The following is a 27,125-nucleotide window of genomic DNA, read 5'->3' as shown; positions in this document are numbered from 1 at the left end:
CGAGGCCAGCGGCTGCAGCCGGGCTGGGAGCCGGCACAGGAGCCTTCCCAGGGCTTCCACAGGGGGAAAACACCCGGGAAAACACCCCCGAGACCGCGGAGCCAGGCTCTGCTGTGTCTAAACCCCGCAGGCTGGGAAGCAGCAGCCCAGCACGCACTTGGCTTTCTTACGCAGCAGCTTCTGCGACTCCGGGTAATGCACCAAAATCTCGTTCAAGTCTTTCTTCTCCAAAATAAAAAGGTTGGCGAAGCCGTGGGCCACGACGTTTGCTGTCCGGCGATTTCCCCCTCCTGCTGCCAGCAGGCTGGGAGAGACAATGCAGGACATCAACACCTCTGTTCACAGGCTCAGAACGCGAATCTCCTTCACCCCTCTGCACCTCTCTCTTTCAGGGGACTCAGGGTTTAATTTTCACTCCTGGTGGATTTTATCATGCACAGTTTTTCAAGAATATATGCTATATATTCTACTATACTATAGTAGAATAGCATAGTATACTATTATAGTATACTATACTATTCTATATACTATACTATTCTAGAATAGTATACTATTATAGTATACTATAGTATATTATAGTGTATATATATACACACACACACATATATATACTATATATATACACACTATATATATAAAATATATATATATACTATATATATAGTACTATACTACAATATGAAAATTATTTGCAGGTTTGAAGGGTTAAATGTTGCATTTTACAGCAGTCTAGTGTCTGCTGGGCTGTGGGGAGGCAGCAGTATTCAACAGGGTCTGCATGGAGACACAACTTTCCTTACAAGTGTAGCTGAGACAGCTGGAACAAAAAAAGGGGAAAAAAAGGACAGGGCCATTTTCCTTTCAGCTGCTCATGGCAAAAAGCAAGGGGGTCCTGCAGAGGTGGCAGGATGGCACTGCCTGCTGTGGGGACCTCTGTCCTGGCCACCTGGGGAAAGATTGGGAACATCAACTGGGCTGTGGGTGCCCCTGAAAGTACCTTGATTAACTGATTAATACATTGACTAATTATTAATCATAATTATTAATTATTATTAATTATCCTGTCTCTGCAGGATAGAGGAGATATTCATTCATCTGTGGCTACAGCCTAGCCAGAAATTGGACTCAGGCTGAGCACAGGCAGGCAAAAATTTAATGTATTTCCCTTTTGTACAGCAAAACAAATCCCTGTGGGACACTGGCACTCCCCAGACCTGTGCAAGATGCTGGGTCACCCCAAATCCCTGTGGGACACTGGCACTCCCCAGACCTGTGCAAGATGCTGGGTCACCCCTTCCCATCTGCCCACGCTTTGACAGACCCCAACACTCTGAGCTCGGTCCTTTAAGGCACCCTAACCCCTGCAGAGCTGCTGGGGAGGGCACTTTCGGCACCTAAGCAGCCAAGCCGGATCTCTGCGCTGCCCATGCTGACCTGCGCCTCCTGCATCGCCTGCAGCTCCTTCAGCCTCCAGCGGAGCCGCCCCAGGGGCCCCTTGCCCCCCATCCTCCCCGAGGCAGCCAGGGCAGCCCGGAACAGCTTGGGGGTCTCGGCCCTCGGGGGGATGACCAGGGCATCTCCGGGGCCGCCCTTCTCATCTTTGGGTTTGTCGTTGCTTCTCAGCATTTTCCTGCAGCAGGAAAGGGAGAGGCGATGTCAGCCCGGGAACACGCTCTGTTAGCTGGGTTTTGTGATGGAAACCAGGCGTTAAAAGCACAAGGAGCTTTGTGCGTCTCAGGGAGGACAGAACGACAAAACTAAGCGATGCTAAAAACTAAACCGAATCTTTACAGGGGTTTTTAAGCGAAGGCGCTCGGGCCACGCTCCTCGCCCGGCTCCAGCCGCCGCGAGAGGCGAATTTGGGCAGCCGGAGCCGGGGGCCGGGTGCCCTCTGCCGAGGCCAGCGGCTGCAGCCGGGCTGGGAGCCGGCACAGGAGCCTTCCCAGGGCTTCCACAGGGGGAAAACACCCGGGAAAACACCCCCGAGACCGCGGAGCCAGGCTCTGCTGTGTCTAAACCCCGCAGGCTGGGAAGCAGCAGCCCAGCACGCACTTGGCTTTCTTACGCAGCAGCTTCTGCGACTCCGGGTAATGCACCAAAATCTCGTTCAAGTCTTTCTTCTCCAAAATAAAAAGGTTGGCGAAGCCGTGGGCCACGACGTTTGCTGTCCGGCGATTTCCCCCTCCTGCTGCCAGCAGGCTGGGAGAGACAATGCAGGACATCAACACCTCTGTTCACAGGCTCAGAACGCGAATCTCCTTCACCCCTCTGCACCTCTCTCTTTCAGGGGACTCAGGGTTTAATTTTCACTCCTGGTGGATTTTATCATGCACAGTTTTTCAAGAATATATGCTATATATTCTACTATACTATAGTAGAATAGCATAGTATACTATTATAGTATACTATACTATTCTATATACTATACTATTCTAGAATAGTATACTATTATAGTATACTATAGTATATTATAGTGTATATATATACACACACACACATATATATACTATATATATACACACTATATATATAAAATATATATATATACTATATATATAGTACTATACTACAATATGAAAATTATTTGCAGGTTTGAAGGGTTAAATATTGCATTTTACACCAGTCTAGTGTCTATTATAGTATACTATACTATTCTATATACTATACTATTCTAGAATAGTATACTATTATAGTATACTATAGTATATTATAGTGTATATATATACACACACACATATCTATATACTATATATACACACTATATATATAAAATATATATATATACTATATATATAGTACTATACTACAATATGAAAATTATTTGCAGGTTTGAAGGGTTAAATATTGCATTTTACACCAGTCTAGTGTCTGCTGGGCTGTGGGGAGGCAGCAGTATTGCTGTGTTATTGACTGGTGCAGAGCTTTTCATTCCTGTGAAAAGGGCTGGATTAATGACTAGGAGATTGTATTTGTGAAAAACCTTTTCTGATCAATTTTCCCATTCCTTCATCCATATTCCTCTGTTTATCATCACCAGCTCCCCAGGCAGAAGACAAGATGATGATGACAAAACCAGCAGGAAAGCTGTAATTTGTGTCTGAGCTGCTGCCCAGCGTTTGTGCCTCTCAGTCACAAAGATTAATTGGGATGCTGCTGATCCTTCCACTCCCCACCCTCCTCTCCCACAAGCTGTATTTCCCCAGCTCCCTGAAATGCTTCACTCACCTGATTTCCCCGAAGACAGATCCAGCTTTCAGAGTCACCAGCACGGATTTGCCGTCGGGTCCCCCCAGCACCTGCACCTGCCCCGCCTGGATGATGTACATCTCACGGCCTATTTCTCCCTGCAGGGAAGGGGGGAGCTGCCTGGGATGCCCAGAAACAGGGAGAACTCATGGATGCCCTGAGCAGCATCTTGCTGGGAATCCCCATGACCATGCTGCCCTCTCCAAGCTCCCAAAATATCTTGATGGTGCTCACTTCTGAGCATTCTCACCTCAGCATCCCAAAGACCCCCACAAGCTTTCCCTGCCCCATCGCTCTTCAGAGCTGCAGTCTTTGTACAAGCTGCCACAGAGGGTGTTTTTGCCCCAGATTCCCCCCCGTGAGGTGGCTCACCAGGGTGATGGGCCTCCTGCCCTGCACAGCCTGGCTGTGACTCCCAAGCATCCCCTTACCTTCTTGCACACAAAGTCGTTGGGCAGGTAGACCACAGATCTGAGCCGCTTCAGCATGTCAAAGATCATCTGTCTGTCACAGCCCTGAGCCCAAACAGAGCGAAAAGATGCCAGCATGAGTCTGTGCTGGCGTGGCAGGCCGTGCCAGCCAGGGCTGTGCTGCAGAGGGTACCTGGAAAAGGGCCACTTTGCTCACGATGTTGTAGTTGACGTCGATGGCGATGTCCAGCCTCATCTTGTCTGGCAGCTGCACCAGCAGCTCTGACTCATCTGTGAGACAAAGCAGAAAAGTGGCTGCTCCCAGCACTTGATCTGAGAGTGTGCCCTTCCTGTGGCAGTGGGGAAGCAGCCCACGTTGTGGTGGCAGAGGGCAGGAGCCAGCTCTCACACAAGGGTCTCCTCCAGCCTCTGCCCACCCAGCAACCTGCAGGTCTAAATCTGGAGTGTGATGGGAGATCACCCTTTGCATCATCCCTGCCCTGATGGCTCTCAGAAACAGACCACCGAGCCCAAATCAGCATTTTTCCTGTCCAGGAGGGTGGGCACAGAGGTTCTGGTCATGCCTGATGGCTCACTGGTAGGGTGAGCTGGTGGCTGTGCTGCTGGACACACCCTGACAGGTGATGGACAGTCACTGTCCTCTCTCCAGGGCATGTGGGACACTGGGCTCCGTGTGCTGTGACCCAGTGGCAGTCTGTGAACTCCATAGGTGGGCAAACAGGCCCCTAGACTGAAGAGTAAAATGAGCCACCCTCCACCCCCAAACTGCAGTGCTGTTTGACAGGAACACTTCAGCTCTGCAGAGCAACCACGTGAGATAAAATGAGAGATTCAAGTGTTCACCCTGGAGTGGCTGGATCTCACCTAGCATGCCTTGGGAGTGCCACGTGTACTCGTACCACGTCTTCACCCTGTTCTGAACTGCTCTGGGGATCCTGTAGAAGTTCATGTATTTGATGGTGCTGTCCATGCAGCTCCGGTAGTACGTTTGTCCTGCAGTAGCAGCACCAACCACATCTCTCATCTGAAAGAAGAGGTGGAGGAGAACTTTAAGTTGCTGTCACTTCACATCAGCAGGTTAAGCATGCAAGCCAAGCCCTACCAGCATCTGATAATCCTTTTTGTCTTGCACTTATGCTGAGCAGGTCTTCCCATGGGGAAAACAAACCCAGAGAAGCAAACCTGTGGATCAAACCCACCAAAACCACCCCCACCTGAGGCTGTAAATCCCCCCTGGCTCCAACTCACCTGCCCTATCATGACAGAGAAAGCAAAGACCCCTGTGAAGTAGTTCAGCAGCTGGAAGACAATCTCAAACAGTGTCTTGGGGTCTGGCAGGCCCCCGATGGTGATGAGGGTTTTCACTGCCCAGTAGTAGCAGCGGATGTAGCTGGGAGGAGAGGAGGAGAAGAGGAGAAGAAGAGGCAGCTCTGAAGGCATTTCTGTTTCACCCCTCAGCACTGAACTCACAGCCTCTGACCATGGCAAGCCAGAGCCTGCTGAGAGTAATTATGGATGACAAAAAGAAAAACTGAAGGGCTTCAGACTCCCCACCACACCTGCAGGTGCTTCTGGAGATGCTACAGGAGCAGGGGAACCTGTGGTCCCTCCAGGAACCTCCACCTGGGAGGCTCAGCTCTGGTTAGTCCTGTTTTCTGCTCCTCTGCCATAAACCAACAACATATTTTCAGCCACATTTACACTTTTAGAAATCATCAGGAGAAAAAACGTGTTTGTGAGCAAATTCTTGGCATGGGATTTAGGAGAAACCAAGTGAATTCCTGATTCCCTGGTCTTGGCCATTCCCTTGGGTGTTTTGTTTCCACCTGAAGATGGACACAGATTTGTATCTCATACAAAATAACTGTAGCAGCCACATTTACACAGGTGTGGGCATTCAGCTTTGTGAGCCAAGGACTCTGCCTGTGGCAGCAGTCACTGACAGCACAGGGCACGTTTAACACAGGTATTGCCATGGTGAGGGGAAGGGCTGGCCACTGTCCCCATCTCACACCTGGCTGGTCTGAGGGGCCTGGCACAGGGACACAGAGGTGTCACTCCTCCATCCCAACCTGGCAACAGGCAACACAGGCAGGAACAGGATTCATGCTTTGAATGTCTCCTGCTTGGCCAGGGAGCATTCCTTTGCTTCCCAGCACCAGGATCCCACTTCTTCAGCCCCTTCAACCTGCAACTGCTTTCCACCTCTGCCCAGCTGCAGCCTCATCTTGCAGCACTGTGCATTACTGCACATCCCATCCCTGCTGTCCTTGTCATTCTCCCTGGCTCCACATCTTCTCCTGGCACTCCCAACCCTCTGCTTCAGGGGTTTTTATGTATCCAGCTGCATCCCAGCACCTCCCTTGTTGCTCCAGCTCATCGAGCAGGCTGTGCTATGTGAGACCCCCGGCCTGTACCTGTTTCCTTCCCCATCATAGACCCAGGTGGTGGAGCCCAGTCCTTCGTAGGCTGAGGCCCAGTAGTAGAGGCAGGAGTTCACATGCAGGCTGTACAGTAAATAGGCAGTGGTCCGAATCACTCTGCAGAAAAACCAGGAGAGAGCAGGAAGGGAGGTGATGTCTGCTGGGAAAGATGTCAGGTTCATCCCTGGGATCAGTAGGAGCCTTGAAGTGATGATCTTACAGGTGACAGAGCACCCCAACCCTGCTGCTGCCTCCTGCAGCTGCAGAAGTGCCAAGAAAAGCAGTTTATGATGGCTCTCCTTCACTGCCAGCACCCCTGTCCCCGTGGGTTGGAGAGGGGTGACCCTGCCCATGCAGGCTTTGGGACCATGATGTCCCACCACATCAGCCAAAGCCCATGTCAGCCAGCCCAGGCACAGCAGGGAAAGGAATCAGGGGCCCAGAGCAAGTGCAGAATGAAGGGAGCCTTCCTCCCCAGAGGCAAACAGCAATTCCATCCTCACCTGTAGATGTATGCCTTGGTCAGGATGGCCTCCAGGCGGCTGTTGAACTCGAAGAAGGCCATGTACTGGGAGGAGAAGGAGAGCTGCATGTTCCAGGCTCCCCTGGGAGAATCACCTCCCCATAAAACCCCTCTGCCCCTCATTTCCCTCCTGCAGCCCCTCTGCAGCATGGACTGCCACAGGCAGAATTGTCTCCATCCTTAAGAGCCCTTCTAGTCAAACGTGAGTAGTTTAGGATTGAAATGAAGTGTGCGACCAACAGCCCTGCAAAGCCTTTGGGACAAAACTCCCCTCCATTTTATAATCTTGCTGTCATCATCCACGAGTCTGAGCAGCCACAGCTCACCCCAGGCAGCAGAGGACTCCTGTGTGCCCACTGCACTGCTCTCCTGCCTGATTTTGTGAGCCCTGACTCACCTTCAGACAGCGAGGGAAGCGCAGCAGGGGGTTGACGCCCACTTTGAAGTAGAAGAAATCCAGGGGCAGCAGGCACAGCACATCCATCTGAAAACCACACAGGGAGAAACCTCTGTGGGGACCTGCAGGAGCCCCCTGGGGTGGGGCTGAACCCACAGGGCAGATGAAAGATCCAGATGAAAACAGAAAATGCTGACAAACCTTGAAGCGCTGTGATCGCAGGTAGTTCTCTTTCATGGCCTTTTTGTCAGTCTGGTGGAGAACAGGAAGGAGAGAGAGAGAGGAATATTGATTATTGCTTAGAGAAAGGAAAACTAGGGCCAATGTGGTCATGCCTGGCTTTCCTCCTCTGCACCACAACAGGGAAGATTCTCCCTTTGTGCCTGGAAAGGGGAGAAGAGCAAGCAGAGAAGTGCTGGCTGTATGCCATCTTCCCATCCTACCTTGGGACATCCTGTGTTGATTTTGCATCCCAGGAAAAGCACATGACAGTGCCAGCACCACAGAAATCAGCATTTGCAGGGGAAACTGCCTGTCTGAGCATCTGCATGGGCATGGGAAGGCTGTACCCTCAAGGTGTGGTTTTTCAGTTTGTTTAATTGAATATGGAAATGAAATCAAGGGCTTCCTTTATCTCAGGCATGTGATCTGTGTGTTCAGATTGCCATTGCTAATGCATCCTGCCTGGTGTGCTCCTGAAAATCAACCCCAGAGTTTGTTACACCCATGCCCAAGGTTGGCACCACACAGCTGTGCCAGAGCCAGTCAGTGAGCAGCTCACCACGGGCAGAACCACCCCGTGGAGCAGCACCCTGCAGGCATCCCTACCCAGCAGCAGGAAGGGCACACAGTACTGGAGAGGACAGCACTGACTTTATAGGGAAAAGTGGGAAAATTGATGATTTTAGTGGGAAAAAAGACTGCTGGTTTATGCAGTCAGTGGTCTCTGTGAGTGGACAGAGTGCTGATGGCCATGACCAGGGTGAGAGAGCTCAGTCCAGAGGCCAGCAGCAGCCGTGTCCCTCAGGGTGACAGGGATACAGGGATACAGGGATGGGAGGTGCCCCAGCTGGTCCCCAGGGTGGGATGCAGTGCCCTGCCACTCACAATGATGTCTCCCCCCTGCACGAACTGCAGCCGGGTCTGGAAGATGAGGATGTCCAGCAGATAAATGAGGTCACAGAGGTAATCCACCAGCAGCCAGTAGTGGATGTTGGCTGCAGTCTGGTAGGGGAAGGCCCAGCGGACAGGGATCAGCCAGCAGTTCCAGTTCCAGGCCATGACCACGAAGAACAGCCACAGCACGTACATCAGATCTGCACACAGGGACAGCACCACCTTCAGCTGGGCACATCCCTCCTCTGGGAATCCTCTACACAGAGGGGTTTCCATCTCCTGACCTGCCCTCAGCACATCAGGAGAACCTGCAGGAAGCCTCTGGGTGACAGTGTTTGATTGCAGCTGGGCTCTAGCACAGAGTGAACACCCCTGGTCACAGAACACATCTAGAAATCTTCTAACTTTGCTCATTCAGCTATATTTGCTTTTGTTCTGCTCCCACAACTCAAACTTCCCTGTTTTTCATCTCCAGCCATGCTGAACTGGTGGCTGGCTGCCTGAACCCAGAGGCTTCCAAAGGACTGAGGAATATGAAAGACTAAGGAAAGAGCTGGGCTTCTGTGGGGTGGCCACAAGGCAGTGGAATCTTCTTTTGAGATTTTAATTTTTTGGGAGGGTATCCACACCACAGGGAAAGCAGAATGCCCAGTCCTGCTCCTGACACACAGCTGGAAGTATTTAGAAAAGCCTGTGCCTTGCAGAGGAATTTAAAAGTGAAAAAACTAAGTTGTTTCTTGTTTAGTTTTTCTCCCCCCCTCATCGCCCTCTCTCCCCCAGCCCCACCAGCGTGCCCCCAGCCCAGGCTGTGCTCCATCACTCACTGGTGAGAGGGTCAATGCTGCTGGGGAACTGGTAGCTTTTCAGGTGGTCCAGCCAGGGCCGGTGCTTGAACGTGCAGCACAGCATCTCACAGTAGTGGTCATCCCCCAAAGGTTTGTCCCCCTCCAGCTCCCCTCCTGGGGCAGGCACCGCTGCTGCTGCAGGTGCTGGCTTGGTGGGAGCTGGGAGAGGCCACACAGTTATTTCAAAGGGCAGAAAAATCTTCTTACTGCACTTTTTCTTAAGGTCTTTAAACTGTTAATAAAACAGCTGCCTCCCAGAAAACACAGCGTGCATGGGAACCCACCAGGGAAACACTCCCAGCCCCACCTAGACTCACATGCCACAGGGCTGTCATCATCTGAGGTGACATCAGAGTCAATCAGCTTCTCCTTCACCTTCTCAGTCCTCTCTTTGAAGAGCCTCACCAGCTCCTGGAGCCGGGTGTTGATGACGGCACTGCTCAGGCTCGAGGCCGAGCCGATGCGCTCGGGCAGGCTGTGGGGACACCAGGGGCATTTCAGGCACGTGGGAAAGGCCAGGGCAGGTCATGGGCTCCTAAAACCTGGAATGGCTTGGGTTAGAAGGGAAAGGAAAGGCCAGGGCAGGTTCATGGGGTCATAGAAACCTGGAATGGCTTGGGTTAGAAGGGACCTTAAAGCTCATCTCATTCCAACCCCTCTGCCATGGGCAGGGACACCTTCCACTGGACCAAGTTGCTCCCAGCCCCATCCAGCCTGGCCTTGAGCCATGACCCAGTCATGACCCTTTCTTTAACCTACAGCATCTGAATTAGGATTTACCTGTGGTTTCTTCGGGTATTGTGCACTGAGAACAACACAAACTGGCATGGCTCTCTCTCCCTTTGGTATCCCAAAGGATATTTGGGATCTTTGCTACTTCCACCCAAGCCCCAGGATGCGAACCCCAGGATGTGAACCCCTGGCTGATCTGGAGCCCCTGGGCCCATTTCTCACCTTTCCCTCTGCTCCTGGTCCCAGCCCAGCCCTTGGCTCACCAGCCCCGTGTCCAGAGCATCCTCTGGGAGCAGTTGCTTCCTCCTGCAGACACAAACACAGAGACCAAGGGTTGGCTTGGCTCCTCTCCCTCCTCTCCCTCCTCCTCCCAGGACTGACCTGTTTTCCCTTCCCCCTTCTCCTGCTAGGGTCAGTTTCCCCTAATATTTGACATTGTCTGGAGTAGATGGGAGTGAACCCCCTGCTCCTTTCCTGCTAAAGGCCTGTTTCTCCCTGAGCACCAGCAAGCCTTTGGCTCCATGGACATGCAGCCACCTGGCCCATTTTGCAACTCAATTTGGGTACCTGGCAAGATACACAGAGGGCAGGCATCATCCTGTGCTTGCCCCCAGTGCCACAGCTCCACATCACTGCCCTTCAAGGGGCAGGCAAGGAAATGCAATGCCAGAATACCCAGAGCTTGTGTCCTAACACAGCTGGGGGCTCCCTTTGGCACAGATGGGTTTCTCAGGTGACTTCCTTATATGTGGGCAAGAAAAGTGTCAGAAGAGAAGCTGAATGTGAAAATGACAGTCGCAGCAAAAATCTAGACTGGTTTGCAAAGCCCAGAACTTCAGCTGTGATGAAGAAATTGTCTCCAGCCACCACAACTGCTGATCCCACTGGCCATGGCACAGAATGTCTCAGTGCTGTGTGTGGAGCAGGAGAGAGCAGGGTGCTGAGGGAGGTCATCCTGCCATCACAAATCCCTCAAAGAAATGGGAGTCAAATGGGATTCAAATGCTGTGAACCCATCACCTTCAGCCTCGCTGCTCCCAGGTGTGTCCTGCTGGGAGGTGGAGCAGGTCAACAAGACTGATGAACCTTAATTTCCCAAGAGCCCAGTGCAGGGGTGGAGAAGAACCACAAAACCCCCTTTTAAAGTACTCCCAAATGTGCATGGAGGGGTTCCCAAACATCAGTTTGGAGAAACAGTCGTGCCAAAGTCCATATTGGTGTTAGGACAACATCCACTGCCTCTCAGCAGTCTCCAGCTGCCCTTCCCCTGCCTCTGTCCCCTCAGGGCACCACGCTGCCTGTCCTCACCCCTGAGCAAGGCCAGATGCCAGCACGGGCAGCCCCTTGCTGTGTAAGGCACCTGCAGCAGGCACAGCCCCAGGGAGCAGCCAGCTGGGGTGGAGGGTGGCACAGCCTGACCCTTGCTGGGGTTTGGGTGTCCTCAGAATGCTGCAGCAGAGGCCAGAGGCCCTGGAACATGTGGGATGCACAGGGTCCCTGCCCATGTGGCATCAGCCAGGGAGTCCTGGCAGCGTCTGCAGGAGGTGTTTGCAGGCTCCGCTCAGGTGTGTGGCTCATTTGCAATAAGTCTTTTATGATTCTGTTTAAACATTGTTGACTCCAATCCTTCACAGAGCCATGTAGGAAATAACTCCAGCCTGTGGCCAGTGGAAGGCATTTAGAGATACTGGGTCACTGCTCCGTGCAGAGTTATGTCTTCTTCCTCTGAAAACACCAGCAGGACATGAGCATATTCCTTCTGGCTCACAATAATTAATAATTAATAATTAATTTTAATTTTTTTAATGTAGGAGAACAGGAGTTCCTTGCTTTTAAAAATAGCCAGTGTTGTTTTGAGACACTCCCTGGAGACCCAGCAGAAGGGTTTATATGCTCACACATGTAACTGCAGATATGTTTAATGCTGTCAGTGCTTTCACTGCAGGTATTTTACATGAAGCCTTGGGCTCTGCTGTCCCAGTATAAATAGCTGTTCAGACTGGACTGTGGACATTTTTGCCATTTTTTTTCTCCTCCAGGAGCAAAAATGAAAATATCCAAACTATGAAGTAAGAATGACTACAGCACCTGGTTTTCAGCACAGAAAAAAAATCCCAATTTAGCTTTCATTTTGAATCCTCTGCAAGAGTGAGCATAAAAAAGACCTAGTGCTACAACATAAAAAAAAAAATCCATCAGCTTCCTCCAGCCTAAATTTTAAAGCTCAGTTTTAATCCTCCTCTCTGTAAGCATAGAATTAGAGAGGATGAATGATCTGGGTTGGAAGGGACCTTAAAAGACCATTTAGTCCAGCTCCCTGCCATGGGCAGGGACAGCTTCCAACTATACCAGGTAGCTCCAAAGCCCATCCAACGTGGCCTTGAACACTTTCTGGGATGGGGCTTCCACTACTCCTCTGAAAGCTCAAACCCAGGGGGACATGCTGCAAATCCTTGCAGCAAAAATACAAGAAGAAAATGGTTTATTTTTAAGATGCAGGCTCATATCCAGCACATAGACCCTCTGTGCTCTGAATCTGGGAACAGAGAGAGGTGGACAACAGACAAATGGGATTTAACTATGGCCTGGGGATCAAGCCCATCTCCAGGAGGACACACAGACAGGGCTGTCCCTGGCCACAAAAGCTTTAAACAAAATGTAATTAAAAAGGCAAACAAGAGGCAAGGCTTTGGCCATCTCCTCTGCTGTGCACTGGGGTGACACCTGCTGCACACACAGCACTGTCCAAATCTGCTGGGAACGAGCACCTCCACATGGAGAAATGTGGATAATAAATGTTCCTGTGCTGGCAGCCTCAGGGGGAGCTGGGCAGAGCTGTACCTGGGGGATGCTGTGCCTGGGGGATGCTGTACCTCGGGGATGCTGTACCTCGGGGATGCTGTGCCTGGGGGATGCTGTACCTGGGGGATGCTGTACCTGGGGGATGCAGTGCCGGGCACCGCCAGCAGGTTGGGAGCGCCGGCAGCAGGCAGCTCTCCGTGGGTGCCGTGGATCTCCACAGCACGGCCTGGGCTGTCCACATCCTGGATCTCCACGGTGGGGGAATGACCTGCTCCGTGGGAAGGACAATAACGGCAGGTGAAGGGGGCTCAGGGCCCCCCTGCAGCCAGGATGGCTCCCCAGACCCCAGAGCTGCCCCCAGGCCCTGCAGCGTGTGGGAAGGACTCTCCTTCTCCCTCTCTTCCCTTCTTGCCTGGCTCTCCTTTCTCCTAAACATTTGGGGCACTTCTTTGTATTTTTTTTTTTTTTTTCATTTTTTAACAGTCTAGGAACTGCCATCTGCTGCCCTTCTGCTTGCCCAGCTTGCAGTGATTGCAGCTACTCCATCTGAGTGTTGGGTTTCCGTGGTTTGGAAAACCATGGAGATTAGGATTCCCAGCTGCAGGTCCTGGGCAGAAACCCAGGATTTCCAGGAGCAAACCTGCCTCCCAGGGTGTGGAGATATTCCTGCTCCTTCTGAATGTAAACACATGGATTGTGATAGCTCTGAACCACACAGTGTTTGCTTTTCATGCAAATAAGGCACTATTTAAATAAGCATTTATGGCTTCTTTCTTCTGCAGAGGTAATAACTGCTTCCTGCCACAGGCAAGGTCAGAAGCAGGAAGGTTGGATGTTTGTAGTGGGTAAAGAAAGATTCCAGTTGTCCAAAGGAGAAATGGCACTGGGGGCTACCTTGGCCAGACCCCACAGTCACTTGGCTGTGAAGTGTGATGTCTTTCTCAGCTATTTAACAAAATAAAATTAATTCCTGCAGGATTTCTTCTGTGGGGGGTTTTCACACATCTGAGAGACCCCATGCACCTCCTCCTGCTTCACACTGCTGTGAGGGTAGTGGATCAGAATGTGGCTTGATTAAATGCCTGAGAGAAGGCCTGTTTGGGTGGCAAAGTTAAAATCCTGTTGCACGTAAGGAAAAGCAGCAGAATTCGGCTTGCTGGTGAAAAACAAAGCAAAGCAAAGCTGCAGGAAAGGCAGAAAGCCATGAACAGCAAACCTCCACCTTCCTCTCCTCTTAGCACAAGCAGGCTGCGCAAATGCTGGAGAGAAAACTGTGTGTGGTGATATTGCACCCTCTGCCTGCAGGTCCTGCTTTTCTGAGCAGCTCTAAACACGCAGCATTTGCAAACGCTCTCTAGGCTCAGCTAAAAAGGCACATAGTGATGAGGCAGAAGCAGACAAACACGTGGATTTTGTTCCCCAGCCTCTGTGCTGCAACATGAAGCGTGCTTTTATTTTTCTGAATTCTCCACCCCCCGCCAGAAAGCAACAAAAAAAGCAAACTACTCCAGGAATTCCCCCCTCCAACTACACAAGGCATCAAAGCCAATCTCTAATACCTAGTGGGGATTGCTCCTCAGTGCAAAAATTGGGGTTGACAACTCCAGCCTTTGGCTTGCTGGCGGCAAGGACGGGGGTGGCAGCGGGGGCTCGGTAGCTGGGGACATTGGGGAGCTGCTCTAGAGCCCCGTGGCCAGCAGGGGACAGGGAGGGGACCCTGCCAGCCCGGGGCGTGTCATGCACCAGCCGGTCTAGCTCGACGTCCTGGGCCCGCCTGGCCATGCTGCTAGCAGCCTGCTAGGAGCTTCAAGCAAAGGACAAGGCTTCTGCAGCTGCAACAGAACACAGAGTGGTGTGAGAAGGGAGGAACGTGTCACGGCAGGAACGCGGGGTGACCGGGCTTTGGGGCTGCCTGCTGCTCACAGGGGCTGGGGCAGTGGTGGGCATCCCAGCACGTGTTTTGTTTTCATGGAGTCATGGAAGGAACCTTAAAGGTCATGTCCCATGGGCAGGGACATCTCACAGAATCACAGAATCACAGAATAATGAGGTTAGAAGAGACGTCTAGGATCATCGAGCCCAACCTGTCCCCTAGTGGCCTCACCAGTGCCAGGTACAGGGGGAGAATGACCTCCCTGCTCAGTCAGGCTGCAATGGGAACTCACCACCTAATTTTCATTACCAACCATTGTTTCCTAAAACACTGTATTAAAATGTGTTTTATGTCACTGGTTATTTCCCAAAGGGAGAAAAGTGGCAGAGAAAATACTTTTTATCCCTGTACATCCTCCAGTTGAAGGAGAATTCCTTATTTCACATCAGGGATTGCTGAATCAACAGGACTAAGCATTGTACATTCAGAGCTAGCTGCAGACAATGCCAATATTGCCATGGTGCTGTGCCCACAGGATGTTTTACCCCAGTGAACAGCCCAGGCCCACGCTGCAGAGCAGTCAGCTCCCTGCTCCCTGCCAGCAGGAAAGGAGAAGCTGGATTCTCCCCCCACCAGGCACTGCATCCCCTGCTTCACTCCATCCCAGCCTGGCATCACTGCTGCAGCTTGTACCTTCAGCATCGGCTTTGGCAGCTTCACCTGTCTCCTCTTCCACCTTCAAAATGAAAAAAAAGCCATTTTAAGGAGAAAAGCCCGTTCTGTCAATAAAAGAGCAGACTTTGTAGCTTGACTGGCTGCCCCATATCCCTGCTACTCGCCAGACTCTCACCTTGTTTGTTCAGTGCCTGCTCTGGAGGGTGAGAGGAGCCTTCCCTCCACCCACAGCTACTTCTGCTGCCCCAGCTTCAGGGCTGGGGACACCCTGGTGGGCAACATGTCCTGTGCCCAGCCCAGCCTGCTCCTCCCAGGGCAGTGCACCCCCTCAGAGAAGCTCTGAGCTTCTCTAAGCTGCAGGGCAGCAAGAGCTGGGGTTGCAGGGAGCCCAAGCAGGGAGCGGCGCCGTACCTGCACAAGGGCACCTTGGAGATTACTTATCTCAGCTTCCTCCAGCTGCTCAGCCCTGGGGGCCTCCTGGGCAAGGCAGGCTTCATCCACACCCTCATCAGCAGGGAGACAAGGAGGCTGCAGCAGGGGTCTGGAAGGGAGAGACAAAATACTGCCTGGGAGACCAGGTGAGAGGTGCATAAAAAAAGAGGGCATTGAATGGGCATAAGCAGAACCTTCAGAGGCAGAAAGATCCAGGCAGAATGTTTCTCCTCCTGTGCATCATTTCTCATATCATTAAAATGGGCCAAATAAAAAGCCAAAACACAATTTGCAGGCAAGGCTTTCCCACAAGCACTATTCAAATCCCATGTTTGTCTGTGCAAGACACCACCAGGACACATAATTTTCATTTTCCTTCCTGAGCAAGCACAGACCTCAGCTCCACCATTCTGACAAAGGGGCTCTCAAGACTGATTTTATTGCTTTAATATAACTTCATAACTGAAATAAAAGCACTTCAAATGCATGTTGCTCTATGCATTTACCTCTTGATTTGCTCTTTCCTGGCAAGAAATGCAAAGCAGAGATTTGGGATAATGAGAAGAATTTTAAGACAGCTAAATGCATGAAAATATTTGTTTTGTTATTTTTAATAATTTCTCCCCTTCATATTTAAAATTATGCTCCCTTCAAATGTGATCACAAATCTTTCCATCCTAAACTAGAAAACCTGTTGGTCTCTCTCTTTTTGCAGTAAACAAACACATTGAAGGATGGAATAGCATCTCATTCACCCCACAACTGAAGCTCAAGTTTCTACAGTGAAGCTCCAAGAACAGATTTTGATGAAATACAAACATATGGGTTTGACAGTGAGTAATCATGTGTTTTCAGCTTCTTCCTGAAAATCTAGCTACTTTAGAGGAATTAACACAGAATAATGTTGTAGTGCTAGGTAATAAATCCCTAAATGTTTATCTCATGTGAAATCAGAGCAAACTACTAATCTGAGCAGAAAGATGTCTCCCAATACCATCCAGACCAAAGCACCACCTTCCACAAGAACTCAGCTATTTTCTACAACAGGAAAAAATATAAAATTGTACCTACTTGTATGAAGCATTTGCAGACACAACACACAATCCTGTCTTTACATTCAGCTCTGTAACACTCAAAATAGTCCCGAGTGCCCTGAATTAATGGACATGGTTTAAACAGCACGGCCCAGGTGCAGGAGGGGCTGCGGTTGCCACGGGCGGCCGCGATGGAGATGGAGCCGTGTCACCAGGAGACGCTCCTGTCACCAGGTGCCGCGTCAGCAGCGAGCCCTGGAGCGAGCCGGTTTGCCAAAGCATCCCTCCCCATGCCATCCCTCCCCACACATCATCCCTCCCCAGCACACCCATCCCTGCCCAGCACACCATCCCTGCCCAGCCGCCTGCCAGGCTGGGAGCTCGGTTCTGCCGTGGGTGTTTCAGCCTCTCCAGCTGGTGAAAGCACTGGAAACAAAAGCTGCAATCACGCTCGTTTCAACAAAGCCCTAAAGGCAACGGGAGGCACTCACTCTGCACTCGCCTCCTGCTCCTCCTCTTTCCTCTTTTCCTCTTTCTTCTTCTCCTTCTCTTTTTTTCTCTCCTCTTTCTTCCTTTTCTCCTCCTTCCTCTTCTCCTCTTTCTTCTTCACCTCCTCCTTCTTCCTCTTCTCCTCCTTCTTCTTCACCTCCTCCTTCCTCTCCTCTTCCTCTTTTTTCCTGTCCTCCTCTATCTTCCTCTCCTCTTCCTCATTTTCCCTGTTCTCCTCTTCCTCTTGCTTTCTCTCCTCTTCCTCTTTTTTCCTCTCCTCCTCCTCATTTTTCCTCTCCTCTTCTTCTTGGTTCTTCTCCTCTTCCTCTTTCTTCCTGTCCTCCTCCTCTTGCTTCATCTCCTCTTCCTCTTGCTTCCTCTCCTCTTCCTCCTCTTTCCTGTCCTCTTCCTCTTTCTTACTCTCTTCTTCCTCCTCCTTCCTGTCCTCCTCCTCTTGCTTCATCTCCTCTTCCTCTTTTTTCCTTTCCTCCTCCTCCTCTTTCTTCCTTTCCTCTTCCTCTTTCTTCCTCTCTTCCTCCTCCTCCTCCTCTTTCTCCTCCTCCTCCTCCTTTTCCTCGTCGCCCCTGGTAATGTTTGGGGAGCACAAGCCCAGTCTGGAAAGGAGAAACTCCTTAGCTGAACCCCCAGGTGTGTGTGACACGAGGAGCTCTGTGTGTCCCTGGTTTCTGGCTGAGCTCTGCAGATGCCCAGGGCTCCCCTTGTGCTGAGCAGAGCTGAGCACTGCCCGTGTGGGGGGAACTGCTGTGCTCACCCGGCTGTGCTGGCTCAGGGAGCATTTTGGGGGCTCAGAAACCCTCTGTGAGCAAGGATGGACCCCTCTCACCCCCCTGCTGCCACACAGCTCACTGCTGGCTCTGAGCACGCTGCCCAGCCCTTGGGCAGACCCCAGCAGGGTTTCTATGGCAGAAACAAGGGTGAATTATACAGAGACAGCTTCCATTTCTAAAGGCATTCCAGCTGCTTGCACACTGCTGGGAATAAGGGCCAAGGCCTCTTGCCCTGGGGCCAAATTTTTCTTACAGGAGCCTGAGCGGAGCCTCCCTCCCCTGTCCTCTGCAGGGCACTGTAAGCATTGCTCCCATGGCTCTGCCACTGCCTGCCCTAACCAAACTGAGACACCAGAAGAAAAAAACATTTGATCAAGCACCTTTAGGATCCTACTGGGGGGTACCTCTCTTTTTTGGAAACACAGCTCGGCTGCCACCTCCAGCACCAGCACTTGCAAGGATGGATGCCCAGGGCCTGGCTTGTCCCCTCCCATGGCCACCACACTGGTGGCTGGAGAACACACAGACCTGCCCATCAAGAGCATCTCCCTTCCCCTACCTGGTTTCTTCTTCCTGAGGCTCCTCCTGGATGGTGGGAAGGGAACGAGCATCTGCCTGCAGCTCAGCCTGGTGAGCGCAGGCCGGCATCTCTTCGTTAACCTGGCCATCATCAATCTCTTGCAGGGTGAGATGGGTTTCCTCCTGCTCCCCAGGGACTACATGAACTGAAACAGCAATGGGGAAAGGGAGGTGGTGAGGGACAGCAGCACGTTCTCCAGAGGCCAGGGCAGGTCCCAGGTTTGCTGTGCTCAGTGGGGCAGTGCTGAAGCAGCTCTCAGCCTGCACAGAGCTGGGCAGCCCTGCTGCCTCTGTGTTGATATTCTCAGCTCAGTCAAAGAAAGAACAGTGATAATTTCTCCCAGGCTGAGCTGGGGAATCTTAGAGGAAAAGAATTAAAACAATTATTATCTCTCTTTCTGTAACTATTGTTTATAGTTGTGGTTCTCCACAGTGTGCTATTCATAGTACTCCAATAGTGTGAGATGTTTTTACTTTGTGACCAATCAAGTATCACCTTAATGAGTCACATTATAAAAAGACCTGGTACTTTCATTAAAGGGGCTTTTTGATCCACCTGAAGACTGGAGTCTTTATTTCCATCCCTGTCTCAACAGTGACACCCCTGAGCTGGGCTGCCCAGGTGCCTTGGATCCCTTTGCCAGAAGGAAGAAGAAAATTCACCATTTTCTGCCAAGCACAGCCAAAACCCCATGAAGGCCTTGAGCAGCCTGGTCTAGTGGAAGAGTCCCTACCCATAGCAGGGGGGGTGGAACTGGTTTAGCTTTAAGGGCCCTGCCAACCCAAAGCATGCTGTGATTCCATGAAAGCTACAATCCTCTGCACACAGATGAGTACTGGCTGCCCTGCACACGTAGCCCCCTCCACCAGCAGTGTCCTGGCCCATCTCCAGGCCACATTTTGTCCCTCCTTGCAATCTGGAAGAGCCCAAAGCCTTTCCCCTTGTGACCCCCCAGTGAATTTCTGTCCTAGCACAGCCCAAGGGCCCTGGGTCTGCAAGACCCAACCCAGAGCCCACATCACAGCACTCAAGCACCATGTCCTGCCCGCTTTGAGCACTCTCCCAGGCAAGGAGCATCCCCACAACACTTCCCAGCATCTCTGGGGCAAAACCCACAGCAGGTTACTGGGGGCTGTAGGCAGCTGCAGAGTGAGGAGTCTGACCCATGAGGAGCCCTCTCCATGTCCCAGGGGTACCCATCCTACCACGTCAGGCTCACACCAGAGAAACAGGAGGAGGAAGCACATCCGCTCACTGTAAAACCAGTTTATTTTGAGGTCTACCTGACAGCAAAACTTACATGTCCACAGACAAGCTAATAGGAAATGTGCAAACTGAACTACAGAAAGGCAGGAAACCCATGCAGTGTCATATCTGTGCCTTATTTACCCACCCCATGGTGTCCACAGTGCCTTTAGCCCATTCCCTCTGCATCTCCATTAATTAAAACATGGAACAACAATCAGGGAAATGGCTTTTAAAGCACACCATAGCTTTTGGATACATTATATGAAAACGTGGTAAATACTAAAACTGTGTGCTGGTACAAGCAAGATTCATTATAAACATAGGGGGTGGATCTCAAGGTAGTCTCTTGGCTCACAACTCATTGTTGCAATTGCCTGGATGGTCCTAAAGAGCTGCAACAGTGGGAGATCTTAACCTGGCCTGTCAATACATCAGAAGGCTTATTCAAAATATGGAAAAAGGTTTTTACCAAGGTCTGTAAGGACAAGGGGCAACAGTTTTAAACTGAACAAGGGACATTCATATTGGACATAAGGAAGGAATAGTGTACTGTGGTTGCCCACCCTGGAAGTGTTCAAGGCCAGGTTGGACAGGGCCTGGAGCAACCTTGTCTAATGGACAGGGAAGTTGGACCAGACCATCTTCAAAGGTCACTCACAACCCAAGTCAGCCTGCTACTCTAAGGTCTGTATCCAAAACCTGGGGTGCAGGGGCTCCCACCCCTCTGAGCCCAGTGTGCCTGCACTGGCCATGCCTGCCTGCAGCCCCTGGGCTGGAGACAGCCCCTGGAATCCCCTCCCTGCTGGGACATTCCTGCTGCTGCAGTTAGTGCTGCATCCATGGAGCTGAGAGCTTCAGGAGGGAGCAGCCCTAGTTGGGGGTAAGGAGAGTTTGGGGTAAATTCTCTCAGAAGAAGAGCCCGGGCAAATATGTTTAACCATTAACTCCAACCTATTCACCTAGAGATTAACCTCACCCACCTGATTTGCTGCTGCAAATCAGAGCCCTTTCCACTTGCTGGGAGGAAACAGTTATGGAAGAAAAGCAAGAAGAAGCTGACAAGATCTTCAAGAGGTTTATAACATTACACCTCAGAGGCAGAAGGTGACTCAAAGAATCCTGGAGACTTCAGCTGCAGGTCTCAGGGTGAATGTTCAGATGTTGTGGGGGCATTGAGAGGGCCAGGAGTGCTGGGAGATTGCAGCAAGAGGCTTTCTGCCACTGAGATGTCCTGAGTGATGCTTTACTACCATCCTGTAAATTATAGCTCCCACCTCACAGATACCATCCTGCAAAACCAGCAGCTCCAATTCCCAGAGCAAAGAGGGAGCCAAGTGGGACAGCCCTGGGACTGGGTCTCTGTGCCAGCCTTGGGTCCCCACTGCCCCAGTTGGGAAGGAGCTAGACACCATTTGCAGATTCCCCTTTGCTTTTCCTCCCCAGCTGTGCTTTCTCCTCAGGTTGGTCTCATTTGGGGGTGGGAAGGGCTGGTTTGCCACGGTCTTCGTTTTCCGTTTGTTTCAGAGGCGCTAAGCCCCTTTGCCCCCTGAAACAAAAGGAGAAGGAAAACATTAATGAGCGTGCTGGCAGTTTGGTGTCAGGGCAGATCTCTTGCTTGACCCAGTCATTCCCTTCCTTGGGCAGGGTTAAGTGACCTGGAGAGCCAGTTGGGCACCAGGGCTGTGCACGCCCAGCACAGGCAGCAGCATCCCTGGCTTTGCCTCTTCCCGAGGCCCATGGCAGCACACAGGCCTGCAGTTTGTACAAACACATGGAGAAATGCCTTCCCCCGGGATTTCAGGTTCTGCCAAGGGGCTGTTGGCTTGCAGAGCAACTTCCTAGCATATCCCTGGGGTGTGCATTTTCCATGTGCCTCAGCTGTCCCTGCTCCCATCAGTGGCTCCCACAGCCCAACCAGCCACTCCTTTCAAGCACAGCACTTGCACAGGGGTGTGAGGGGTGTGTAACCCTGCCCAGACCATCCACAGAGGCACCTGTGGCTCTGTATTTCGTCCAGCATCCCCCAAAGTGGCTGCAGTGGGGAGCCAAGCCCCCCTGCTTGCAGAGCTGGTGCTTGATGCCCTCCACAGGCACACAGCAGTGTGAACCCTGCAGGTTTTCCCACAGCCATGCAGATTCTATTCTAAGACATCTAATCCAGCATTTTGTTTTCCTGGGGTACCTTCCTAGAAATCTCACACCAGGCTTGGCAAACACCAAGGGAGAGAAAGAATGCAGCAGGTTTGAATTCCCTTGTAATTCTTTGATCAAATCTCTCCAGCTCCAGCACAGCTCAGGACAGACCTTGATATCAGCACTAACCTCAAAACCCAGGACCTGAGGATGCTGGGATCCTGGGATGCTGCAGTTGGAGACTCCCTCAGCCTGAGTTTTACCAAGCCCATGCCACAACTCAGCAACAGCTCCCACTTTTCAAGTGTCAACAACCTCCCATGGCTTCCCTGGGCAATTCCAGGGGCTCCTGAGCTGGCACCCAGAGCAGACCAGGGGATAAAGATGCCAGTGACCCCTCCTCCCAGTAACCCAAGCCAACAACGAGCTTGGCAGTCAAACCACCATGAAGAAACGGAGCCATCACTTACTTTGTTCCACAGGACTCGAGGTTGCTGTGGCCCCTCCCTGTCAAGAGGAGAAGGGAACCATGAGACACTGCTCATTTTCAGTAACCCTTAATTTTTACCCTCAATGCCCCATTTTCAGTAAAGGTGGTTGTTTTACTCTAAATAGCCCATTTTTGTGGCAAGTTGGTTGGTTTGGCCATGGGCACGAGCATCCCCACACAATGGTGCAGACAAGGAGCACATAAGCGAGTTTGCCTGGGGGCCAGGGAAGTAAAGGAGAGCTGTGTAAAGCTCCTGCTGCTCCTCCTTAGAGCTGGGACCACACCTGCATGAGATGCCAGAGCCTGGACACCAGCCAGTGCTGCACAGAAAGGCAAGGAAATGGTAAAGAAAGCACATGCTACAGGATCTCCCGCTGCTTAGAAGCCAAAAACTGGCTTTCATCAGCTAAGCAGGTCATGGGGACTTGTTCTCTATACAAACTTGGTGACAGCCCAAACCACAGCAGGTCCCAGCACTGATCTAGTGGCATCTGCATGGCAGGGGATGCCCTGCTTGTCAGGGATGTGGTGTTCCCATGCTCTTTCCCTATCCATCAGGCAGCCTACCTGTGTGTCTGGCTTCTCCCTGGTCACCGGCTGTGGCATCACCTTCTCCAGCCCCTGCACAAACCAGCTGAACATCCTGGAGACAGGAAACCCCCGGTAGGCTGGCAGCCAGAGCCTCTGCTCCCGCACCAGCCGTCCCTGCGGCCACCAGGGCCCTGCAGAAGGTGCCACCGCGGTTACCTGGTGCCATCCGCAGCCGCGGTCTGAGGGCTCAGGGCGGCCCCCGGCTCCGGCTGGCCCTGGGCTGCTGCTGCTGCGGCGCTCTGAGGGCCTGGAGCGCTGCATTTTGACTTCGCCTGGGTTTTAGCCCCTTCTGTGCCTGCTCAGGTTTATTTGAAAGAAGGAGGATTGGTAATGGAGCTGTCATAAATCGTTGGGAAGTGGAGCAAGCCAGGGAGGGTCACCTCCGCAGAGGGACAGGCTTTGGGGGCTGGCCTGGCAGCCTGCCTGGGGCAGGACATGGGCAGGTGGGACAGAGGCTGTGCAGGGGCTGTGCCGTGATGGCAGGACCTGTGTCCCCACCCCTGGGACCCGTGTGCCCACCCCTCCCGGCACAGAGGGAATCCTGGCCATGGAGACCAGACGAGGTGAGGCGAGGGCAGCCCGGCCCAGCCCGGGGTCGCGGATCGGATCGCTCACCTTCCACCGCGCCTTCGCTCCTCTCCTTCAGCTCTGTCTGCAGAGGGACAGAGGGACAGATGGACGAGGCAAAGCCTGTGGCCTCGGGCCACCCCAGGTGGACATGTCCCCACCGCAAGGGGACCCACATGCTCAGCCCCACACACGCTCAGCTCCACAAGCTCAGCCCCACGTGCCCAGTCCCACACGCTCGGCCCCACACGCTCGGCCCTATGTGCCCAGTCCCACACGCTCAGTCCCACACGCTCGGCCCCACACGCTCGGCCCCACATGCTCGGCCCCACACACGCTCAGCCCCACGTGCCCAGTCCCACACGCTCAGTCCCACACGCTCAGCCCCACACGCTTGGCCCCACACACGCTCAGCCCCACATGCCCGGCCCCATACACCCAGCCCCACACACGCTCAGCCCCACATGCTCAGCCCCAGTGCTCAGCCCCAATGCTCAGCCCCAGGCCCCACGTGCCCAGTCCCACACGCTCAGTCCCACACGCTCGGCCCCACACACGCTCAGCCCCACATGTTCAGCCCCAATGCTCAGCCCCACACACCACTCGCTCTGGTTTCAGCCCCACTGCCGTGACAACAACCAGCTAACCCAGACACCAGTGCTGCTGACACCAGCCCGTCAGGCCCAAATGAAGGGTCCTCCCCGCATCAGGGTTGAGGAGCACCGGGACAGCACCCAGAGGTCTCTTTTTGCTCTGCGGAATTCCCTTGGGTTTTCCTCCCCAAGGTCCCAGCTGGGGTGTGCAGGAGGATGAAGGCAGGGAGCTCGCCCCACTGTCACCTCTGCCCGGCATTCCCCTCTCTTCCTGAGCTAGGCAGTGCTCACCTCCAGCTTTTTCATCCCCTCTGGCTGCGGCAAAATCCTCTCGAAGCCCTGTGAGAGCCAGCTGAGCACCCCTTTTCCTGTCCTGCGGGGAGAGTGCCGTGCTCGGGGAGCTCATCCTGCGCCCTCCTGCCCTCCCACGTCCCCCCAGCCTCACTGGGCACCCACCACTGCTCCGGGGTGCTCTCCGGCTCGCCCTCGGAGACATCCTCCTCCTCGGCATCGAAGGGAGTTATCTCTGCAAGGAGAGCGCTGCTGTGGGCACGGGAACCCGCACTGCTGGGAGCCCCAGGTGCCCCATCAGCCAGCGCAAGGGACAATAGTGCCGGTGTCACCAGCCAGGGAGGTGGGATGGGGGAGTCCCAGGATGCTGCAAACTACAAACTCCCAGCTCTCCTTACCCAGGCCATCGTCGTCCTCATCCCCAAGGACCTGGACCTCTGTCTGGAAAGCCAAACATATTGTCTGAAAACCTGACAGCCTAAGAGAGGGATCACCCCACTGCGTGGGGAGGGAAACCTGCCCTTTCCCCAGGGATGGGTGAAGGTAGAAACCATGCAGGGCAGGTTTAGTGCTCCCAGTTAGCACAGGGAGAGTGATAAGAAGGAAAAAAGAAGAAAAGGTAAAAAGAGACAGAAGCTCAATTACACCAAATCATTTCCCAGATCCGTCTCCTACCTCATCAACAATGTCGATGCTTGTCTCGAAGCTCTTCCCGAGTGCCTGCAGCCCTGGGGCTGGGGCTGGCTGGGGAATCACCTTCTCCAGCCCATGGGAGAGCCAGGAGAGCACACTGCTCCCCACACTGCCAGGGAAGGGTGTGAGTCAAACTGGGAACGCCATCCAAGGCATCCAGCCCCCAACAAAAAGCAAAATCCCAAGCAAGTCATGCTGCACAAAGGGTGCAGGAGCCGTACCTGTCAAACACAGAACTCGAGTCCTCAGAAACCACAAAGGCCACTTTCTTTTCCGTTTCTTCAATAGCAGCAGGAGAAAATAAGGCAAGCTCCTATCACCACTCTGGCAGCCCCCAGGAGGCCAGGCAGGAGAGGGACAGGAGGGGAAAGGAGCACTGATGTGCAGCCTGAGCCAGTGTGGGGCTTACCCTCAGTGCGTGCCCGCTCAGCAGCATCTGTGGGGCCACCGGCCTTTCCTGGGGGTGCCTTCAGGACAGAAGGCAGGAGGTGTCAGAGAATGGGGCACAGGGGACACTGTCCCTGTTCCAAGGTGGCTGCAAACCCCAGGGAGTCCCCGTCCTCCTGCTGCTTCCCAGCAGCTCAGAGTAGGAATGCATCCCGGTCCCCTTCCCTCCTGGGGCTGCTGCAGTGCTGGGGATGGATGCAGAGGCACCAGGCACCTCTCATCATGCTCGTGGTGTCCCCATCACCCCCAGGCCGGCTCCCTGCTCACCTTAGCTGGCTGCACAGGGGTCTCCTCTGTCACACGGGGCACCGGGGGCTGGGGCACCACCCGGTCAATCCAGCCCATCATCCCGCTGGCTGCGGGCCGTGCCCAGGGGTCTCCAGCTGGCAGGAGCCCAGCAGCAGGGGTGCTACTGCCCAGGGAATGCCAGCTGCTCACTGGGCTGTCTCCTGAGCAGCCCAAGAAGGTCCTTGGTGTCCTTCTGTTTGCAGGTCCTGCTTGGGAAACACGGCAGAGCAAACCCAGCTCAACCCCTCACCCCTCACTGCTATTGTGAGCAAAATAAACACTCTATTTTATTCTCACCACCTCAGTTAAACTTGCTTTTCCTGAAGGTAGCTCCTCAGTTAAATGTTTTATTTTCACAACCTGTCCTGACTAGGAAGCCATTGCAGATAGATCACAGAAGCTGTGATGCTCTACTCAGGGTCCTCTACTCTCCCCCCCATTATTTTTCATTTGAAGGAAACTGAACAGCAATTTGAACAGAATTTTTTATGTGGAAGTTCATGTCACAACACACACACCCCCTCTTTCTGCCCCTACAAAACAACTTTGCTCCACCACCTGTGAGCCACACCCCAGGGACATGGTGGCTGCTGGGACAGGCACCTTCTGGGCTCTGACAAGGGCAGAAAGGCATCCAGCACTGGCTGCTGTGATGTTGGTAGGGTAGGTAAAAGTGAGATGTTGCAGAGCAGGGATTCAGCTGTGCAAGCTCTGGCTACTTGGGCTTTTTGGGTCCCTTCCTTCGCTTTGTGAAGCAGCTCCAGGCTGGGATACAGCACCAGTGAGCCAAGTGATGCTGCACATTCCCCTTCAGTGCCCTTAGGTGCTGAACAAGAGCTGGGGGCTCTCATCCAGCTCAGACTGGGGGTGTCACTTGCTGCTGCCCCTCTGAAGGGTCGTGCTCTGCCCAAAATGCCCCTCTAAGTACCCCACTCTGCCCAAAATGAAGGGCTCAGGAGCACCTCAGACAGCCCTCAGGGGATACCTGGGAAGGGTAAAAGTCAGATCCCTGAGCTCCTTCCAGCCCAGCCAGGAGACTGCACAGGAGTTCAATCCCAGTCCCACATGCAGCAGGTAGAGGCTGGAAGCTGCTCAGCACTGGGCTCTTTGAATTAACCCCTCATGCAGCTTTCAGGCATGCAGGACATCAGTTCCCTTGAGATGGCTCACTGGGGGCTCTCCAAAGCCTGGCTCCTTAAGTCTAGCTGGGGTTTGCAGGAAGGGTGATGTGTGTCCTCAGCCCTCTCCCATGCACTCTCCCAGAGACCCCCTCACCCCACAGCTGGACAGAGTGGCTGTAAAACACCTCCTGAGGCCTGACAGCCAGAAACCAATTAAATTATCTTGTATCTCTCCCTGGGTACAAGTGATTAAGGAGCTGTGAATGCCCTGGGAACA

At 52.8% G+C, this 27,125-nt stretch overlaps 1 protein-coding gene across 1 annotated transcript in view; it reads right to left on the bottom strand.

Annotated features, from left to right (window-relative positions):
- The window catches only part of CNGB1 (cyclic nucleotide gated channel subunit beta 1), a 31,056-nt gene extending 4,202 nt beyond the window's left edge, over positions 1–26,854 (bottom strand). Inside the window, exons 1-31 of the mRNA XM_039721500.1 lie at positions 25,707–26,854; positions 25,402–25,459; positions 25,214–25,271; positions 24,975–25,101; positions 24,698–24,740; positions 24,465–24,534; positions 24,300–24,381; positions 23,464–23,500; positions 23,005–23,143; positions 22,825–22,900; positions 22,238–22,274; positions 18,366–18,531; positions 17,021–17,632; positions 15,475–15,604; positions 15,082–15,124; positions 12,651–12,783; positions 9,936–10,019; positions 9,299–9,456; positions 8,961–9,140; positions 8,128–8,336; positions 7,222–7,272; positions 7,021–7,107; positions 6,604–6,668; positions 6,095–6,217; positions 4,926–5,067; positions 4,542–4,701; positions 3,850–3,947; positions 3,678–3,761; positions 3,226–3,344; positions 2,053–2,199; positions 1,435–1,630 (exon numbers count right to left, since the gene is read on the bottom strand). Of these exons, the coding sequence (XP_039577434.1) occupies positions 1,435–1,630; positions 2,053–2,199; positions 3,226–3,344; positions 3,678–3,761; positions 3,850–3,947; positions 4,542–4,701; positions 4,926–5,067; positions 6,095–6,217; positions 6,604–6,668; positions 7,021–7,107; positions 7,222–7,272; positions 8,128–8,336; positions 8,961–9,140; positions 9,299–9,456; positions 9,936–10,019; positions 12,651–12,783; positions 15,082–15,124; positions 15,475–15,604; positions 17,021–17,632; positions 18,366–18,531; positions 22,238–22,274; positions 22,825–22,900; positions 23,005–23,143; positions 23,464–23,500; positions 24,300–24,381; positions 24,465–24,534; positions 24,698–24,740; positions 24,975–25,101; positions 25,214–25,271; positions 25,402–25,459; positions 25,707–25,787 (3,795 nt within the window). The 5' untranslated portion in view covers positions 25,788–26,854. The remainder of the gene's footprint in view (positions 1–1,434; positions 1,631–2,052; positions 2,200–3,225; positions 3,345–3,677; positions 3,762–3,849; positions 3,948–4,541; positions 4,702–4,925; positions 5,068–6,094; positions 6,218–6,603; positions 6,669–7,020; positions 7,108–7,221; positions 7,273–8,127; positions 8,337–8,960; positions 9,141–9,298; positions 9,457–9,935; positions 10,020–12,650; positions 12,784–15,081; positions 15,125–15,474; positions 15,605–17,020; positions 17,633–18,365; positions 18,532–22,237; positions 22,275–22,824; positions 22,901–23,004; positions 23,144–23,463; positions 23,501–24,299; positions 24,382–24,464; positions 24,535–24,697; positions 24,741–24,974; positions 25,102–25,213; positions 25,272–25,401; positions 25,460–25,706) is intronic.
- Between the last annotated feature and the right edge of the window lie 271 nt (positions 26,855–27,125).

The sequence above is a fragment of the Passer montanus genome, unplaced genomic scaffold (genome assembly GCF_014805655.1).
Source record: "Passer montanus isolate IOZ18808 unplaced genomic scaffold, ASM1480565v1 scaffold45, whole genome shotgun sequence".
Classification (NCBI taxonomy): domain Eukaryota; kingdom Metazoa; phylum Chordata; class Aves; order Passeriformes; family Passeridae; genus Passer; species Passer montanus.
Note: the sequence above shows the minus strand (reverse complement) of the source record. Positions and strands in the feature narration are given on the sequence as shown.